General features: G+C 51.8%; 1 protein-coding gene across 1 annotated transcript in view; it reads left to right on the forward strand.

Moving 5' to 3' along the window:
• The window catches only part of CFAP77 (cilia and flagella associated protein 77), a 62911-nt gene that overhangs the window by 25773 nt on the left and 16097 nt on the right, over positions 1-21041 (forward strand). Inside the window, exons 2-3 of the mRNA XM_009896269.2 lie at positions 13645-13744; positions 14235-14463. Of these exons, the coding sequence (XP_009894571.2) occupies positions 13645-13744; positions 14235-14463 (329 nt within the window). The remainder of the gene's footprint in view (positions 1-13644; positions 13745-14234; positions 14464-21041) is intronic.

Consider the following 21041-nt stretch of genomic DNA (forward strand, 5'->3'; position numbering starts at 1 on the left):
AGCCAAGATGATTGTGTGTGTGTGTGCAATCATGAGAGTGTCATGTGTTAGACCAACTATGAAGCAACCAGCAGCAGGACTTGTGTGAGCAGCAGTGTTTGTGTGATGGATGCTGACTTTTTTCCTCCCCCCCCCCACACACAAAAGCAAACCAAAACCAAAGCAAAAAATCCACCTTCCCCTCCTGTCTTTTTTTTTTTTACCTGCCCCCCTCCCACCTCTTAATTTGTAGTTTTCTGGTGTTAGCAAGGCTTATAAGACACATGCTCCCAATTAGCTGCTCCTCTTAATTTAAATGCTTCATAAATTATCTCCTGTGCTGGTGGATTATCACTTCATAATGCGAGTTAGCATTTAAATAAATAGCTGCGATGTAGGAAATTAGAGAGGTTTACAGGCTGAGGCAGCAGCATAATGAAGGGAAATACCACAGCAGCTGAACAGGGGTTGGGAGAGCTGGGGAGATGTGATGAGACAGGAGGTTATTAGTTTTCATATGTTTATATATATATATATTTAAGGTTTACACCCCACCCCACCCTTTCACCTTTCAGCAACCACATTCGGTCTGCAGCAAGGCAGAATGCGGCTCAGAACCCCAGCAGAGCAGGAGCCTTCTGTAATGGCTGAGCATGAAGGGAACAGAGAATTGCTAAGCAGCTGGTTTAGTCAAGATGATGCAACTGCAAAGTGCCTCTTTGGAGCCAACTCTTGGTTGCCTCCCGAGGCAGCCCCTTTGAAAGCAACTGGGCTGCTTTCATAGCATTGTTAGGGTTGGAAGGGACCTCGAGGCTCAGCCAGTTCCAACCCCCCTGCCATGGGCAGGGACACCTCACACTGCAGCAGGCTGCTCACAGCCACATCCAGCCTGGCTGCAAAAACCTCCAGGGATGAGGCTGCCACCACCTCCAACCTGCTCCAGTGCCTCACCACCCTCATTGGGAAGAATTTCTTCCTAACTCTGACTACATCATAGAATGATCTGGAACCTGGCTGGACTCCATGCTCTGCCCAGTGAGTATTGTCAAGCAGGTAGCCCAGGGACACCTCAAGAGTGCAGGCTTTCTGCAAAGAATCACAGAATTGAATTGTTTTGGTTGGAAAAAAACCTCCAAGATTGAGTCCAACCTTCAACCCAGCACCACCAAGGCCATTAGGTGCCCTGGCCACAGGTCTCCTGAACACCTCCAGGGATGGGGACTCCACCACCTCCCTGGACAGCCTGTGCCAATCCCTGACCACTTTGTCAGTCAATATATTTTCCCCTCATCTCCAACCTAAGCCTCCCCTGGCACAATCTCAGGCCGTTTCCTCTCATTCCATCACCTGATACCAGAGAGAAGAGCAACATCTGACCCCCTCCTTCCCTTTCCAGCAAATTTAGGACTGGAAAAGAAAACCTTAGGACAAAGCAGAGCTGAAACTGTAGTGAGAACACTCAGTGGGGAAAGCAGTGAGGGAAGCAGGTGCAGGGTTGGGGGGAATTGGGGAACTAGCTCTGTCTAACTTCCAAAGCTAATGAGCATTCATTTAGTAAGCCAGGTAGCTCCTGCCAGGATTTCAGCACCATGAATAAGATCAAGCCATAGGCAAAGAGAGGTTTGAACCACTGTCAGCAGCTCCCCAGTGCTCTTTCAGCTCAGTTTCACCATTATTGACATAAAGGTAGAAAATTAGGAAGTCAGGGCAGGGGGAGAAAAGCCTCAGGACAACTCCTTAGGGGCCAAAGGCTCTCTCCAGTGCTTGCTGCTCTTGCCTTTGATGCCACTGCTTCTTTCTCTGCCACAGGAGAAAACTCTGGGCAAGATCCTGGGCAGCAGTCAATCACACCTGAGTGCCACCAGCTTCTGTGAGAGCTGAAGGCACAGAGGCATGAGTGGGCTCGGGACCCTTTGCTGTTTGGTCATGCAGGGAGCCTTCAGGTTGAGCTCTGCAGCTCTCAGGGCAAGTTCAGCTCTCCCAGCTCCCTGCTTGCTCACACAGAGACGAGTCCCAGCATGTCAAAATCATGGATCATTTTTCCCAAACACATGAAAATCATAGAAGCCTTGACAGCCTTGACCAAAGTCCAGCCTTAGGCAGGAGAGTAAAGTTATTAGTTGCCTGGTTTCCCAGGGAAAGTCTGACACATTAGGATCTCACAGTCAGTGGCTCTAAGTGTAATGGGCAGGGTGTGATTTTTTTTTCCCCCTGCCTGGGTTCTGCAGTGAATTTGCAGCATGTTGAATACATTTTGCTGTAGGACAGAGCAAATGATCTGGGCAGAGCCTTGCATTAGCACCAAACCCCTCTCTGTTTAATGGGAGTTCTGTCTAACTGACAGCACAATTTGGGCCTTCCTTGTATTTCATCTACTTCAAGAGCAGGGGGTCAAATTGTCTCATCATTTACATCCACACAACCCTGCTAATCCCCAGGAGAGCTGCTGAGTGGAAGCTCAGGACAACCTGTAACTGACTCAATTTTCTCTGCTTAGCATAGCACCTTCCAGCTAATTCTTTTTTTCCCTAGCAATGAGCCTCCCAAAGGCTCTTGGTTACAACCCCAGGGCCTCCTGAGCAGATAGGGCTGAACATGGACAGGCTGCAAGAGTTGGGGTTGCTCAGCCTGGAGAAGAGAAGGCTCCAGGGAGAGCTTAGAGCAACCTTCCAGTACCTGAAGGGGCTACAGGAGAGCTGGGAAGGGACTTTTTACAAGGGCTGGGAGTGATGGGATGAGAGGCAATGGCCTTGAGCTGGATGAGGGAAGATTGAGACTGGAGATGAGGAAGAAATTCTTTCCAGTGAGGGTGGGGAGACACTGGAGCAGGTTGCCCAGGGAGGCTGTGGATGTACCATACCCAGAGGTGTTGAAGGCCAGGCTGGATGAGGCTTTGAGCAACCTGGGCTGGTAGGAGGTGTCCCTCAGGGACAGAGGATTGAAATTGGATAATCTTTAAGGTCCCTTCCAACCCAAACCATTCTACAGATCTATGGGCAACTGGTTGGACATCTGTTGGAAGGAGATTTCCTCCTGGACCTGTCAGGACATACTGATAGAGACTGAGGTGTTGCTTGGAGAGGATGCAGATCATCCTGCACAGAGTTCCAGTCAGCCCCACAGGATCCTCATTTCATCCTACAAGTGGCATTCAGAGAGTGAACAACAATCCTGCTCCATCCAACATAGAACCATGGAATTGCTTTGGTTGGAAAAGACCTCTAAGATCACTGAAACATCCAACAGGTTCCAGGGGCTCTTCATACCTCCAAGTTTCCAGGGGGCAAAAGAAAGGCTCTGTGGGCCAGGGTGTCCTGGTGCTCACAGACCTGCACTGGCTCTGTCCTCTGGGGCATATTTGCATCTCTGTGCCTCCAGCCAAGGCATCACTTTGCCTTCTGCACCAGGCAGAAGGTGCTGCTGGCTTCTTTCTGTGCTTAGAGCCTCAGAATCCTCTATTTTGCTGCATGGACTCAGAAACCAAGGCTTCTGCCCTGCCTGCAAGGGCTCCTGAGGTCGAAGATGCGTTGGGTGCTGACTGCAGGAGGCAGGGCTGGGAGCCCCAGGTCTGGAGTCCTTCAGGGAGGTGCTGGTGCCACTTTTTTCCCCAGCCTCACCTTTCCTCCTGAAAGGGCACTGCAAATAATAAAACTGGGAGCTGCTGCATAGATCTTTCCAACTGATCTACTAATCATATTTCTTCAAATTTTATATCCCTGACCCTTGTAAAGGGATTGCAAGGAAGGCCTTTTTTAAGCTGCATTTTAATAAGTCAATATGAAAGCTCAAAATTATTTAAAGCTTCTTAAATAGGATTATATTTGATTTCTTGAGGGAATAGTGGGGGATAGGCTAGTAAAGATGTTCTGTCCTGCTGAGGTTTTATTACATTAAAGCAACAGCATCCTTTTTAAACAGCAAAAAAAAACCCTCCCCACCTTCCTCTAGTCTCTGATGGAAATGGAGATTATTCTGTACAGGAGGTGACTGAAGTTGGTAGGTTCCTCTATCTGTGATCAGAGATTAGAGTTTCTCCTTCAGTGGAAGCTGAGAGATTCATAGAATGGGTTGGGAGGGACCCTAAAGATCATCTAATTCCAGCCCCCTGCCATGGGCAGGGACACCTCCCACCAGCCCAGGATGCTCAAGGCTTCATCCAACCTGCCCTTGAACACCTCCAGGGAGAAGGCAGCCACAGCCTCCCTGGGCAGCCTGTGCCAGTGTCTCCCCTCCTTCACTGTAAGGAATTGCTTCCTCATCTCCAGCCTCAATCTCCCCTCTACCAGCTTCAATCCATTGCTCCTTGTCCTATCACTCCTTGTCAACAGTCCCTCCCCAGCTTTCTCATAGCCCCTTTCAGGTACTGGAAGGCTGCTCTAAGGTGTCCCTGGAGCCTTCTCTTCTAGTTCCTGAGCCAAGGGTTTGCCCCAGCTGAACAAGTTCTGTGTTAGTCTCAAAGATCTGAGCATTTTGTTCTGGGAGGTACAACAAATGTAGAGACTTCATGCAAGCTCTCCTGTGAAATGCCAGAGAGCTCTCAAGGCACCCAGGGGCTCTTTTGCAGCCAGGGATTGAATTTGCCCCTAAAAGTCAGAGGTCTGTGCCCCTGTCCTGCCCTGTGGGCAACGTGGTCACACTCAGTCTGCTCAAAGAGGCTCATGGTGGAATCCTCACTTGCATTCAACTCCTCCAATGTCATTGTGGCTTCTCTGGCAGTATTCAGTGCAGCAGGTTCTACAGAGCCCAAAAACAGATTCAGGAGGAGGAAATTAAAGCTATCTGGATGGGGCTGAAGGAACCAGGAGGAAGTTAGGTGGTGTAAAGAGCAGCTTCACTAAGTGGAGTGGTGCTGAACATAAGCTGGGACAACATCTGGCCCTGAGAGAACAGAAGGGGATTTTTCTTGGAGCAGCAGATGGGGAGGTTTACAGAACAGATCTTACTAAGGATGAACACAGAAAAGGTCACAATTGCTGGAAAGGGACAAAACCTACCTTGTTCAATGCATTGTCCCATTGCCTCAGCCTTCAGAGGATGCTCTCTCTCATCCTCAAGCAACCAGGGAGCCACAGAATGGTTTCTACCAGAAGAGAACATTAAGATCCAGCTGTTGCCCCAGCACTGCCAGGTCACCACTCACCCAAGGCACTCAGCTTTGAAACCTCTCCAGAGAAGAAGACTCCACCACTGCCCTGGGCAGCCTGGTCCAGGGCTTCACAAATCTTTGGGGGAAGAAATTGCTCCTAATTGCCAACCTAAACCACCCCTGGCACAACTTGAGGCCATTTCCTTGTGTCCTCTTACTTGATCCCTGCCAAAACAGAGCAACAGCCAGCTGGCTCCAGCCTCCTTCCAGGTAGCTGCAGAGAGGCAGGAGGTCTCCCCCCAGCCTTCTTTTCTTCAGACTAAACAGCTCCAGTTCCCTCAGCTGATCTTGACAAGACTTGTGCCACATCCTGCTCCCAGCTGAAGCTCCCTGCTCCCTCTGAAGCCAAGAGACACTGAGCCAAAGCATTTCCTGGCAGGATTAGACTTCAGGGTTACCACACAGGAGGTGTCCCCAAGGCTATGGCTCTCTGGCAGATGACAACCCCACCACATCCTTCTCAGCTCCTCTCTAGAGGCCTCATATCTCTCTCTGGGGAGCCAAATGCAAAGATGATGAAATGATTCCTTTTGCCAAGGTGCTCCATGCTGTTCTGCCCACGTTCTCCCCACAGGTCCCAGAACTGCCACAGCATCAAAGACAGAATGACTCCAGTTTGTCCCACCCTGATCCATCCACACTCACTTCCACTTTACCCCTGATATCAGAGCAAGGACTCAGAGATGTCTGTCTCCATTTACCTGCCCCAGGGCCACCCAATCCTGTCCCAAGCCCCTCCACCATTGTCCTCAAATCTCTTCCCTGCTCATTCTGCCTCTTAGAGGTGGATGTAGCTCAGGAGAGATGAGGTGCAGGCAAGACCTTGGTCTAGCAGCAGCTATAAACTGCACCCCACCCTCATTCAGCCCAGAGCACCCATCCCTGCTGCCAGCAGCTTTGTCTCCTGACTAGAGGATGCTGCTTCTCTCCAGGGCTTGTAAGCAAGCAAGAGGCTGCTGTGAACTTCCCAAGCTGTGACACCCACCACAGAAACACAAATGTGCTGCTCTGACCTCCAGTGCTGCCACAAAACCTTACCCAGGCACAGATGTATCTTCAAGTCAGGAGCAGGCTTCCTAGAGCAGCAGCAGATCCTTTCCAATATTTCTGTCTCAATTAGAGTCAAACACTTTGGTGAGGCTCAGCCCTGGGGGCTGTGCCTGGGCTGCCTGCTCCCAGCACTGAGACCAGCAGCAGAAGCAGCCAGAGGCAGCACAAGAGGGCAAGGTGCTGGTGATTTACCAGGGCTGAAGTAATTCACCCTGACACAGAGGCATTGAGGAGGAGCTCAGGGTCCAGCAGGTGCCCCTGAAGACCCAAGAGTTATCTGGTGCCACACATCAGCAGCAGCAGGCTCAGAAACTGACTCCCTAGCAGAGAAAAGCTTTTATTTTCCTGGACCAAACTCCTTCTCAAAGAGCAGAAAGGATCAGCTCTGTTGTGGAGAACACACTCAAAGAACTCTTTGGATTGGGGAAGACCTCCAAGATAGAGTCCCACCATCCACCTAAGACCACCATGGTCATTAAACCATGGCCCCAAGTTTCTTGAACACCTCCAGGGATGGGGACTCCACCACCTCCCTGGGCAGCCTGTGCCAGCCCCTGACCACTCTTGCAGTGAAGAAATGTTTCCTAACCTCCAACCTAACCCTCCCCTGGCACAATTTCAGGCCCTTGCCTCTCCTCCTATCATCTGATACTAGGGAGAAGAGACCACTCCACACCTCACTGCAGCCTCCTTTCAGGGACCTGCAGAGAGCACTGAGGTCTCCCCTCAGCTTCCTCTTCTCCACACTAAACAGCCCCAGCTCCCTCAGCTGCTCCTCACCAGACCTGTTCTCCTTCACTGCCCTTCTCTGGACCCACTCCAGCACCTCAGTGTCCTTCTTAGAGCCCCAAACTGATCGAAATATCTGAAGTGTGGCCTCACCAGTGCTGAGAAAGGCAACTTCCAGAGCTGTAACCCCCTGCTGCTGAAGCTGTCCTCCCAACAGCACGTTATCTGCTAACTCAAGCATCACAGAATCATGGAAGAGACCTCCAAGATCATCCAGCCCAACCTTCAGCCCAAGACCACCAAACAAGGAGTGACTCCTGGTCAGAGCCCCAGGATTTAGGGGCAAATAGGAGTTTTCAACACCACCAAGCAGCAGCAGCCCCTAGAGAGCGAGCAGAGCCACGAAGGCAAACAGGAGTCTCGTGCACGCAACTGCTTTCATATCTGCCTGCCCCTTTAAAACCAAAATGATGGAGTTCATTTGCATTTAGATCTCTTTGGCTCCCTCTTTTCATCTAAAGACAAATCCTCACAAAGGCTGCTTAATTAGACCAAATTAGATTTCCACCTAGTGGCTTGTCATTCATTAGCAAACGCTGTTCTTTTCTTCTGTTTTGGTAATTAGAGGCAGGGCTGGCAGGGCTCACTTCAGGCTCCAGGTTCTGCCTTGCATCCCTGATTTTGTGCAGATGAGAGAGGGAGGGAGGGGGGGAGAGAGGGAAGAAAAAAAAAATAAGAGAGGAAGAAATTTATTCAAGTTGCATCAAGTCTGCTCAGATTTTACAAGTTGGATAAAGATCATTGCTGGAGTCTTTTATGTAATGGGGTAGAGACTCTTGCTTAAGTCTTTAATGATTAATTGTAATAGCAGATCTGGTGGCAATTTTCAAGACTAAAAGCTGAGCACAAACAGCTCCCAGGCGGAGCTGCTGTGCCAGGCAGTGTGTGGCTTGGCTCAGAGGAGGGGTTCTGCCTCAGGGACCTCCATGCCTGGCCCTTGGTTGTTGTCCTCCTGGCCCCCACTGCGAGCAGAAGTGATGGGAAGGGGCAAGCTGCTGCCCTGGGGTTGGGTAGGTAGAATCCTGGGCTGGCATCGTGACACTGCTGAGGCCACACCTTGAACATTTGCTTCAGCAGGACATGGAGGGGCTGGAGCTGGTCCAGAGAAGGGCAACAAAGCTGGGAAAGGGTCTGGAGAAGAGGGCTGGGGAGGAGCAGCTGAAGGAATTGGGGTTGTTTACCCTGGAGAAGAGGAGGCTGAGAGGAGACCTCACTGCTCTCTACAGCTCCCTGAAGGGAGGCTGCAGCGAGGTGGGGTTGGTCTCTTCTCCCTAGAATCAGGTGACAGAACCAGAGGAAATGGCCTGAAGTTGTGCCAGGGGAGGGTTAGGTTGGAGATCAGGAACAATTTCTTTGCTGCAAGAGTGGTCAGGGATCCAAGCAGGCTGCCCAGGGAGGTGCTGGAGTCCCCATCCCTGGAGGTGTTCCAGAAGTGTGTGGCCATGGCACCTGGGGACAGGGTTTAACAGCCGTGGTGGTCTCAAGCTGACTCAATGGTCTTAAAGGTCCCTTCCAACCAAAACAATTCTATGATTCCAGCTGCTTCCTCTACCTGCAATATCTAAACCAGTGAGGGACAAGCCTGCATCCCATCCATCCCTGCAGTACTCTTCTGCTGGTGCTATGAGAAATGCAGCTTCTAGAGGAGAAAAAATCATCCAGACCTAGAATCATTAAGGTTGGAAAAGTCCTCCAAGAGTGAGTCCAACCATGACACTTGCACTGCCACATCCATCACTAAACCATGACCCTAAGCACCACATCTCTGTGGGCTTTGAACACTCCCAGGGATGAGGACTCCACCACTGCCTCAGGCAGCCCTCTCCAGGCTTTAAACCACTCTTGCAGTGAAGAAATTGTTCCTCATGTCCAAGCTAAACCTCCCCTGGCAACCTGGTCCTCACTGTGAAGAATTTCTTTCCAGCATCCAGTCTAGAGCTGCCCTCCTCCAGCTTACCACGGTGCTAACAAATCCAGATTTTCAGGGGGGGGTTAGAACAGCACAGAATCCTGGAAGGTCAGAAGGGATCTTCAAAGCTCATCCAGTCCAACCCCACTGCAGGGAGATCTTCTAACTGGATCAGGTTGTTCAGAGCCCCCAGACAATCTGACCTGGAATGGTTCCACAGAGAAGGCATCTTCCACCTTTCTGAGTGACCTGGGCCAGGGTCTCACCACCCTCACTGGGGAAAAAAAAATTCTTCCTTGTATCTAGTCTCAACCTCCCCCCTCTCACTTTAAAGCCCCCACCCCATGTTTTCCCAACCATTTTCTGTAAAGGAGGCAAAGGGTTTTTCCCCCTTCCACCTTAAAAACCCCCAAGCACCACAACACCCTCAACACCCTCCTCAACCAACACCCCCAAAACCCCCAACCACAACACCCCAAAACCAACACCACCACCTCAACCCCCCCAAACCAACACCATCACCCCAAAACCCACACACAACCAACACCACCACCTCCAACCCCCCAAAAACCAACACCATCACCCCAACCCACAACCACCACCACCCCTTCAACCCCCCCAAACCAACACTGCTCCCTCCAAAACCAACCACACCTCAACCCCCCCAAACCAACACCACCAATCCAAAACCCCTCAAACTCCCAACACTGCCCCCACAACCAACACCACCACCCCAAACCCCCCCACAACCAACACCCTCCAAACCAACAACACCCCAAAGCCCTATCCCTAACCAAAACCAACCCCAGCCCCCCATAACCAGCCACCAAACCAACCCCAGCCCCCCAAACCAACCCCAGCCCCCCAAACCAGCCACCAAACCAACCCCACCAAGCACCAAAACCTCATCAAATTTGCCTCTCTCCCAACACTGAGCATTCCCTTCTCTCATCTACCTAAACCTGATGTTGAGTTACTGTCCCCCAGAGGCTCTCAGTAGCTGGGTTCTGATGTATCCCTGCACTTTGTAGCTCACTGCCTTCTTAGAGTGTAATCAAACATCAAGCTAAGTAGCAAATAAATCTCCCGGTCTCATAAGCTGCACAGCAAGATCATGTAAATGCAAATGAAGGGCTTGGTTTCAAGCTGTCGCGGGGGGAAGGAGGGAAGGATGCTGGGGCCCTGTCACTGCAATCACTTCCCCCTGCAAGTGCAGTAAATCTGCAATAATAATAGCAATGGCAGCGGGGAGGGAGGGCTTTACTGTGCAAGGGGGTGCCATGAAAAGGGGAACAGAAGGTAGGGAAGGAGGCAGGGCACGGCCGGCTGGAAAGGCGGCGGCGGCAGGGCTGCTGAGGAGGGCACGGGGCGGCTCTGGCTGAGGTGGAGCAGACAGGAGCTTGCCCAGCAGCTTGCAGAGGTCTTTCTCGAGCCAGAGGCTTTTTCTAACCATAGCATGATTGTCTGCCTGTACTCAGCACTGGTGAGGTCATACCTTGAGCGCTACGGGTGACAGAACAAGAGGATGCAGTCTCAAGCTGCGCCAGGGGAGGCTCAGGCTGGATGTTAGGAAGAAGTTCTCAGGTAGTGCTAGGACTAGGGGGAATGGAATGAAGCTGGAGGTGGGGAGATTCAGGCTGGAGGTGAGGAGGAAGTTTTTCACCATGAGAGTGGTGAAGCCCTGGAATGGGTTGTCCAGGGAGGTGTTTGAGGCCCTGTCCCTGGAGGTGTTTAAGACCAGGCTGGGTCTTAACAAGGGTTAACAATCCCTGCCTCCATCTCTGGCTGTGCCTCTCAGCCCAGACATCTCCTCTGCAGCCTGTCTCACCTTTGGGGAAGTGATGCAACATGTGTCAGTGTGCCACAGATAGCAGGGTATGGAACACAAGGAGTCTCGCAACCAAACACAGATCCTTAAAGGTTGTGTACTTCCTCACACCTTTTAACACACCCACCTGCCACAAACCCATCCCTGTGCCTCCCTCTTCCTCCACAGCAAACACCATTAGCACCCAAACACGAATTTAGGGCTCAAACCTGGGGCTGCACAAATCAAAGTTACCTGGCAAAGACCAAGGAGCTCAATGCACCCTCAAATGCTACCTGCCCTAGTGGGAGGTGTCCCTGCCCGTGGCAGGGGGGGTGGAACTGGCTGATCTCCAAGGTGTCTTTCAACCCAAACCATTCTAGGAATCTCTCAGCCTCCACTGAAGGAGAGACTCTAATCTCTGGTGGCAGATAGAGAAACCTTCCAGCTTCAGTCACCTCCTGAATCGATGCCACCCCACACTCACTCTGCACCCAGCCAGGGTATTCCCTCTGGCCAAACACTCCAGCCTCTGAGCTGCAGCCAGTCTGAGCATGGTCCCCTCCTCACCCAGCCCAAGCATGAAAGTTACCACTTCCAAGGGGGGCAGGATGCATCAGCTGAGCCCTTACAGACAGCTCGAGAGCACAACGCCAAGCCCAGCACACACCTCTGCCTCTCACGGCCCTGTGAGGAGGTGATGATCTCTGCAGGATGCTCTGGGAAGGCTTCAGGAAGCAGTCTGGGGTTGCCTCTTGCAGAGGGGCTGGGGAAGCAGTGTTTCAGCTGCTGGATTTCCCTCACTGAGGTCGTAAAGGGAGAAAACTTACAGAAGGTACCCAGAGAAAATTAGGACCGCCTGGGAGGCAGGGAGAGATGGTTTTAATTAGAGCCAAGAGGTGGGAAATAAGGCAGAGAAATGACATCTTAATGAGGTTTAATGAAGTTGTCTGCTGATGGGCACAGCTGTCAGGCAGATCTGTATTCCAGCCAAGCAGCCTTGTGACAGGCTGAACCTGAGCACGGGCAGCGGTGCCGGAGCTGGGGAAGGGGGAGAAAAAAGGGACCTTCAGCACCAACTTTGGTTTGCTCTCCCCACCCCTTTCCAGCACCACACACCTCCAACACCCCAGGACGAGCAAACCAACCCAGCCCATGAGGCTGCAACAGCATTTGGCTCATTTATGCATGGGGAAGGCTGCAGTCTTTGACTGCACTGAGCAAGAGCCACTCCTGCTACCAATTCCTCTGCCTCTGTGGGTAAAAGATGCTGGCCCAGAGTCCTCAGAGCCTGTTGATGCTCTTCAGGCAGAGGTTCTCTCCATGGTTAACATACTGGAACAGGTCTTTTTTTTTGCCCCCCTTCCTTAATTAATTATCCAGCACCTTCAGCTTTATTTATTCAGTGCCAAGTGCCTGTACAAAGCCCCCTGATCGTGGAAGCAAACTGCCTGCACTCCTTTTGTGATGGACTAAACACCCAACTGTGTTCACCTCAGGTGCTCCACTAGAGAGAATCTTTAACTCCTGCCATTCTTTTTTTTTCTACCCTTCTCATTTAAGAGAGGTTCTGCATTCAAAGGTCTGGAAGCAGCTTTGCCCCACGTTACAAACCCCTCTCCAGAGAGGGAGACTCCACAACCCCCCCTGGGTAACCTGTTCCAGTGTTCTGTCACCCTCACTCAGCTCCTACCCCACTGCTCCTTGTCCTGTCCCTGGGCATGACCAAGCACAGCCTGACTCTATCCTCTGGGCACTCAACATCTCCTGAGCCAGAGTGTTCACTCTGGAGCATAACAACAGTCACCTCCATGTCAGCATTCAGTGATTCACCTGTGAGAAACACCAGAATTGGGTTTCAGTGCTGCAATCCTCTCAACAAGACTTGCCAGCACCCTTCCCACAGAGAACAACCTGTCCCAAAGCACCCACAGCCATGTTTCAGGGCTCCAGGGGTCTTGTTAGAACCATAGCACTGTTTGGGTTGGAAAAGCCCTCTAAGATCATCATACCCAACCTTCAACCACCACCATGGCCACTAAGCCATGTCCCCAAGGGCCATGGCCACACATTTCTTAAGCACCTCCAGGGATGGAGACTCCACCACCTCCCTTGCAGCCTGTTCCAATTCCTGACCAAACTGCTTCCTGACCCTGCTCCAGCTTCACCCTGGCAGGGCTGCACAGCCCCAGGCTGCCAGGCTCTCACCCCTTCCCTCCTCCACCACCTCCCTTTCAAGCTGCAATAAGGTTTCAAGACACACACATCCTGCAGTGACTTCACCATGGAGATGGAAGGGTAGAGACAAAGGGGTGAGGGGAGGTCAGTTAATCCCACAGACACCACCAGGCTGGGACACTCAGGGGCTGGGGACCAGTTCATTTTGAAACTAAAGAGAAGGGAGTTTATTGAGCTCAAGTCCTTTTCTGTGCTATAAACCCTCAGCTCTGCTCCCTCCTCTTCATCCTCTTTCCCCTCCCCCTGCACTATGCCTTGCCTCTGGATTATTCCCAGGCAGGAGGGGCAGCAGGGCTGCTTGGGGAAGTTTAGATCAGTTTTCTAGGGAGGATGCACAGCTTGGAAAAGAAATAACTCAGAGGAATGTTCAGCCTAGCTGCAGCCTCCCCAGCAGACACCACAGCTGGGCATATCCCAGCCCATGCAGGGCTTAGCCAAACAAAAAGACCTTGAGTGCATTTGTATTGGGTCAGATTCCTCCTTCCCAGCAAGACCAGACCTCTTTGTAACTCAGGTATAAACTTGGGTGAAATTCAGCTCTGATGAAGCCTCGTGGCTGGGAGGTCTCCTGTGGCTTGTGTCCAAACAGTGGATTCAAACCCTGCCAAGTGCAGCCAGAGCCACTCCTGGTACTCATGGCCACCTTCTGTTATTAATTGTTGTTGCCAGGGGCTTTAGCTTAGCAGCAAAGGTCTTTATGCTTCTCCTTTACATTCTCTTCTGCAGCCAGAGGTGGGGAAACCCAAGAGAAACTGCTGCACACTGCCAGGCTTGGATTTTGCATATGGGCTGTACATCCAGAGCACAGATGGAGGAGTCCCTGAAGGTATGACACCCTTGCACTACTGCATTTTGGTGGGGAAGTCCTGACACTAAGTCTCTCCCCTCCTTCCCAGTGCTCTTCAATCCTTCTCATCGAGCTGGAGGTGAAGAACTCCAAATTTTCCCCACTTCCCTTAATGTCACCCAGACTGCTTGGTGGCCAGAAAGTTCCCCTCTCATACTGGAAGCTTCTCCAGGATCACAGAGAGCCCAAGCAGAGAGGGGAATGGCAGCTGCAAAGGGGGATCCCCACAGCCACATTCTTAACCTGGTTATATGTGCTCTCAGGGACAATCCCCCTGGGAAATCAGACCTGCTGAGCCAGCCAGGGCAGAGGGTGAGATCCAGAAGGGAGATGTCCCCTAGCAAACACCATGGGCTGGGACACAAAGCTCACCCCACAGCAAAGCTGTGGCAACACGTGTGCTCAGCCTGCCCTCCCAAAGAGGAGCTGCCCACCACACCTGACCTCTGCCTCTGCTGTTTCCTTCCAGCAATAGGCAGCTGGGACACAGTGAAGCCCAGGAGCGTTTCAGCTCGGGACATGCCCCGGGACTTCATCAGCATGAACCGCGGCGCCCTCAGGGCTGGCTGCACCACCGCCAGGGACTTCAATCTCTACTACAAGGCCAAGGACATCCGGCGCAAGGGCGAGGAGTACAGCCACCTGCAGAGGGGCCCTCCCAAGCTCCCTGCAGACTTCACCTTTGGCATCCCACCACGGTAAGGGGGAAGGCTTAGCTACCCCTGCTCAGAATAAGCTTATCCTGTCCTGGGGTGCAGCACGAAAAGTGCATCCAGCAGGACTACAGAGGCTCTTCTCCCCCTCTGCTCTGCCCTGCTGAGACCACATCTGCAATCCTGTGTCCAGCTCTGGGCTCCCCACTTCAAGAGAGACAGAGACCTGCTGGAGAGAGCCCAATGGAGAGCCACGAGGATGATCAGGGGAGTTGAGCATCTCCCCTATGAAGAGACACAGAGAGAGCCCTGGGGCTGTTTAGTCTGGAGAAGAGAAGGCTAAGATCAATGTCTACCAATATGTGAGGGGTGGGGGTCCAGCTCTTTTTGGTAGTGCCCAATAATAAGAGAAGAAACAACAGGCACAAGCTTGAACATAGAAGATTTCGCCTCAACATGAGGAGAAACTTCTTTGGTGTGAGGCTGCTGGAGCCCTGGAGCAGGCTGCCCAGAGGGGTGGTGGAGTCTGGAGGCTTTCCAAACCCACCTGGATGCATTTCTGTGCAGACTACCCTGAGTGGTGCTGCTTTGGCAGGGGGGTTGGACTCAGTGATCTCTGGAGGTCCCTTCCAACCTCTAATGCTCTGTGATACCCTCACATCTCCATCTCCCATACTTCTCAGCCCTACTGCCGCTGGAGCACAGAGGATTTTCTTGCTGTGTGCAGGTCTGGCCCAGACATCAGATTTCATTTTAAGAGCTGGATAATAATCACTATGGGGGCGGGGGGGGGGGGGGGAGGAAAAAACAACCACACACACCCCCCCCAAAAAAAAATTACCCAACCCCAAACCACCAAACAACAGCCACAAATTCCAGAGCAAAGACATGATGAAGAGCAGCCTGGATTTTCCATGATGGTAAATGGGCTTTGCATATGCAAATTGAATGGATTTTAAAATGGTATTTAATGACAATTTTCGTGGCAGGCATTAACATTAATTGCAGCCAAATGAAAATGCAGCATTAGCTTGCTGTTAGCTGCAAATGCCCCAGCCATAAAGCTTTATCTTTATCAGCAGCAGCCCTCAGCGAGGTGACAGGGCTGCTCTGCAAATGGCAGGCAAAAAGGGCTTTTATGGGGGCAAAAGCAGTCCCCCACCCCCCCTCCAAGGCAGGCCAAAAAAGGAGGGGGGGGTGGGGGGAAGAACAAAAAAAAATCAACATCAATTTTGGTTTATTTCTTCATGAGCAGAGGTTAAATGGCTGCCTCTAAAGAAAGAAATAAATTTAGAGTACATCAAGGTCCAGGCAGGTTCCAAAAGCTTTAAGGGGAAAAGCTGCAAGGCCCCAGCCCAGCAGAAGCGCTTTTGATTTAAAGTTCTCCTTGCACAACTTGCCTGCTCCTCAACAGCCACCCCCTCTGCAGGCTGATTGTATTTATCCCTTCACTTTAAAAGCACGTTACAGCCAAAATCAAATTACCAAGGAGTTGTTACAGCCCTGGCAGTAAAAAGGGGGAAGTTAACACACTTGGCCATCACTGCTGAGTTACAGCCCCCAGCTCTGCTGAGCTGTTCCCAGCCCCAAGCCTGTCCCTGCTCACAGCTGACCAGGTTCAGGATCTGCTCTCTTAAACACGGTTTGCTTCTCAACAGATTGAAGCTGCTATCTGCTGTCACAGCCCAAGCCCTGCACAGTTGGGTTTGGTGCTGCTGGTTGGGAGAGCATCACAGCTGAGGCACTTCTCTGGGGGCATGAGGTCTTTTTCCATGACTCCAAGCACTTCACAGAATCCCAGCATGCTGGGGGTTGGAAGGGAGCTCTGGAGATCATCCAGTCCAACCTCAGCAGCTTGCCCAGGGTCACAATGGCCAGTGGGGGTTGGATACTCTCCAGAGAAGGAGACTCCACAACCTCTCTGGGCAGCCTGCTCCAGGGCTCCAGCAGCCTCACACCAAAGAAGTTTCTCCTCCTGGGTTCCAGTTTGTGCCCATTGCTAACCTTTAGACACAGAACCATAGAATTGTTTCAGCTGGTCAAGACCTGCAAGACCAAATCCAACCATTTCTGATGAACAACTCAGGTGCAGTGAAGTCTTTCAACAAGAACACTACCTGCACATCATTCCCTAGCCCAAGGCACAGCTCAGAGGGTGCAGCTGAGAAAAGCAGAGGACAAAGGTGCACTGGAAGTGGCTGCAGCCCCCCTGCCTGACCATAGGATGGTTTGAGTTGGGAAAGCCCTCCAAGAACACCGAGTCCATTCATCAACCCAACACCACCAGGGCCATTAAACCATGTCCCCAAGCACCATGGCCACAGATTTCTTAAGCACCTTCAGGGATGGAGACTCCACCACCTCCCTGGGCAGCCTGCTCCAATCCCTGACCACCTCACACCTGCAGATTGCCTCAGTCAAGGAGTGCTCACTAAACTGGCAGGAACAGAACAGGTAAACACCCCTGCCTGCCTTCACAGGCAAATGAATTCTTAATTTCATCTTGACACAGGAAGAAAATAAGGTTCATGATGGTGATGCTCTGGGCCAACACCCAGAACTCCAATGCAAACCCTCTCAGTCTGCACCCACAGCCCTGCTGCAGCGATTCTGCACTGCTGGAACTGCAGCTGGTACCAGCATGCAGCCTTGGGGCCGTGTTGCCTCCCCTGGGAGCTGCAGCACAGGGGTTAAAGAGCCTCAAACTCAACGACTGCCACAGGAACCTGCTCGTGGTCTGGCACCTGGCAGTGGGCAGCATTTAGAGGGCTTCAAGTCCTGCCAACAAATCTTCAGACCCTGGGCTGCACAGCTGGAGGCTTCTGTCTCCTACAGACACCAAGGTCAGGAGTTCTCCCCAGGCTCACAAGTTGGAGCTTCTCCTGGCTGATCCCAACCAGAATCACACACAAATGCTGTGCCTGCTCTCAGTGCGTTATCAATCACACCCTGGCCCTGCTGCTCCCTCTAGCCCAGCAGATCTCCTCTGCCTCTGCTCTCCACCCGTGGTGGATGTGTGCTGTGTGGAGCAGCTCACACTGGAGTATCCCTTTCCCTGGGATATTTTCCTTCAAAGGTCACCCACAGCCCTCTGCTCCTTCCCTGGGGGCATCTTCCAGGGGAGAGAAGCAGCTCTGCTTGTTTTGCTGATCCCCTCCCTCCCTGTTCCCAGAGCTGGTTGCTGTGGATCATGTGGCCAAGCTTTGTTGGGAGAGTCATAAAAAGGACATTTTTCATCTCTCCTTTTCCCTGCTCTCGCTCCCTCTGCTCTCTCTCAGGATCAGACAGAGATTTATTCCCTCCCTGATGCCTGTGGCATGCAGAGCTGGGAGGGGTCAGGGGAGGCACTGGTGGGACAATAACAGATAATTCAGTGGGTCCCCAGGGGCTTGTCCAGCTCCAGAGCCGATCCATCAGCAGGCAGTGCTCGTGCCAAGGTCAGCAGTAACGAGGGGGTGGTGGGGTCCCCGCCGCCCCCATGGGGCATCCTCCAGGCAGGCTCTCCCTAGTCCATGCTCCAGCCTCTAGTCTCTGCCTGAGCTGCCTTGTGCCAGCCACAGCCTGCAAGAGAGCACTGCCCCCTGAGTGCAGGAGCTGGGCTGACAGAGCCACAGGGTCACTGTGGGTGGAAAGGTCCTTCAAGACCATCACAGAACACATCTGGCTGGAAGAGTCCTCCAAGCTCATCCACTCCAACCCTCGACCCAGCACTGAAGGGTCAACACTAAACCACGTTCCTAAGCACCATGTCCACAGGCTGCTTGTAGAGAGAGGATTTCCTCCTCCTCTGGGTAGTGCAGGTTTCCCAGCTCAGCACAGTGTGTCCTGGAGCACATTCCCGAGGCAAGGACTGCACAGCCATGCTACACCTGCACCTCCTTCAAACCCTGCCTGGCCAGACCCCTGCCACCTCCCACGTGCTGCCATCCACTTGGCAGTTGGCCTGTAGGTTGGGCTGACCTTGGGTGTGCTGGCAGGATTTCCCTGGCACTCTGTCATCCCCGTGGCTCCTGCCGGGTCCCCCCCTCACCGTCTGCCCTCTCTTCAGCCATCCCTCTCCTGAATTTTACATCCATTTTCCTCCTAACTCCATCTCCTCCCACCCTTCCACCTCCCATTCTCTCAAACTCCTCTTAATCCTTTGGCAGCTCCTTTCACCATGCTCCTGCAGCAAACTCACCTCTCCAAAGCATTTCACCACAGTCTCCTTTCCAACTGTTACAGTTGGCCAAGGATCAGTTGTCCAGCACCAGCTCTTCCCTTTGTATCGTTAACAACAGTCCTAAAGCCCCACTGACAATTGTCTCATTGGCCTTTAGCAGCTCAGCTGTTACCTTGGCCATGCCTGCAGCTTCCTGGCTTAGCTCTGTCCTTATCTTTCACCTTCCCTGAGAAAGGAGGTTTCAGTGCTCATGGTTTCTGCTCTGCAAGTGGCCTTTCCACCCAAAGGATCCCTGGAGCTTGCACACAACCAGAACAAAATTCTAGGAAGCTGTCCTAAAGGTGCTGAGGTATTTCCAGCACCTCTTTGACGAAGTGTAGGGTTATTTTGGAGACACTTAAGGAGCATTTCAGGACACTAATGCATGACCCTGGGGAAAAGAAAAGCTATTCCAGCACCTTGAGTACTGGGTTCAGTTTTGGGCCCCTCAATCCAAGAAGGACACTGAGAGGCTGGAGCATGTCCAGAGAAGGGCAAAAGTGGTCAAGGCTCTGGAGAACAGGGCTGGGGAGGAGCAGCTGAGGGCCCTGAGGTTACTTAGTCTGAAGAAACGGAGACTGAAGGGAGACCTCATTGCTCCCTGAAAGGAGGTTGGAGCGAGGTAGGAGCTGGTTTCTTCTCCCTAGTATCAGGTGATAGAAGGAGAGGAAATGGCCTGAAATTGTGCCAGGGGAGGGTTAGGTTGGAGATGAGGAAAAAATTCTTCTCTGAAAGAGGGATCAGGGATCAGAACAGGCTGCCCAGGGAGGTGCTGGAGTCACCATCCTGGAGAAAGGTGAAGGTTACAGCAAGCCCACATCTACTCGCTGGAAGCCAAACAAAGAAAGGATGCAAAGCCACAAAGATCCAAAAGATTGGGGCAAACAAAAGCTGTAGGAAACACAGCTGAGCTCTGACAAAACAGAATGTAAAGCCAGGACACAGGGACTGGCATCACTGTCAGGCTGAAGGCACCAGAAAAAAATGCAAGAGTTAGAAAAGAGAGCTCCACCAGCTCAGGTAATTACACACCCCAGCCAGCTCCACCACGAGAGGCACAGAGCCTCTGCCACCAGCCTCACACTGCTAAGAGAGGAATTTCTATTTCAAGAATAATTTCCTTCAGCTGGAGACATTCCAGGCTGGGTACCTGTTCCCATCACTGTGTGAGCATCAGATCCTGCTCAGCTCCCAGCTACGTCTGCCTGGATCCTGCTGCCTCGTGCCTGGCCAGAAAGCTCTCCTCAAAAATCCCTGAGTGCCCCAGGAAGGTGCTGGCTCTCCTCTGGTGTGGTTACCTGCTGGGGTTCTAACAGTTTCTGACTACTTCAGGCTCCTGGCTTAAGAGAAAACAATTCAAGGTGGTCAAGAAACCTGTGGATGTGACACTTTGGGACATGTGTGGTGTAGGGTTGATGGTTCCAGGCTGGATATGGCTCTGAGCAACCTGATCTAGAGTGAGGTGTCCCTGCCCACGGCAGAGGGGTTGGAACTGGATGATCCTTGAGGTCCCTTCCAACCCTAACAATTCTCTGATTCTATGGTAGACTCAGTGATCTTAGAGGTCTTCTACTTCAGGTTCAATGTGGTCAGGAAATGTGTGGCCATGGCACTTGGGGACGTGGTTTAATGGCCAAGGCTGAAGTTGGAGATCTCTTACAACCAAAACAATTCTATGGTTCTGGGGTTGACTCAATGATCTTAGAGGTCTTCTGCTTCAGGTTCTTGGCTTAAAAGAAAGCAGTTCAAGGTGGTCAGGAAATGTATGGCCATGGCACTTGGGGACATGGTTTAATGGTCATGGTTGAAGTTAGTGATCTTAGAGATCTCTTCCAACCAAAACAATTCTAAGGTTCCATGGAAACAAGCAGCCAAGCCATGGTCTGCAGAGCATTCAGGTCCTGCACATCAGCCACAGAGCTGAGATTTATCCACCTAAGCCCACCATGGCCATCAACCCAAAATCTTCAATTAAAGTCAGCCAAAAGCTATCTCCAACCCCTCCCCCAGAAAAATAAAACCAGCCCAAATTTAAAGCCCAACTTCCAGCTTGTAAAGGCAGTGATTTGATGACTAAGAGCTGGTCTGGCACCTCCACTGCAAGACATGTTTAGCACTGTCACAAGTAGACATCTCACTCCCGGCCTGGCAGGGAATAGTAAAGCAAATTGGTGCTGTTGCAGCCCTGTGTGCTCCTAAGCACAGCTATGAGCACCTGATAAATCTTGTAAAGTGCATGTTTACAATGGATTTTATTCTTTTTACTGTCCTCTGCATACGAGCCCTCTGAGCAAAATAACAGATCCTCTGACACTTAGAAGCAGCCACTGCCCACAGTGAAGATCATTTATATTGTTATTTCCTCTGCCCAAATTACAAGGGATTGTAAAAGCAGCTTTGGAGAGCTCAGGCCTCTGATAGC

The sequence above is a fragment of the Dryobates pubescens genome, chromosome 29 (genome assembly GCF_014839835.1).
Source record: "Dryobates pubescens isolate bDryPub1 chromosome 29, bDryPub1.pri, whole genome shotgun sequence".
Lineage (NCBI taxonomy): Eukaryota > Metazoa > Chordata > Aves > Piciformes > Picidae > Dryobates > Dryobates pubescens.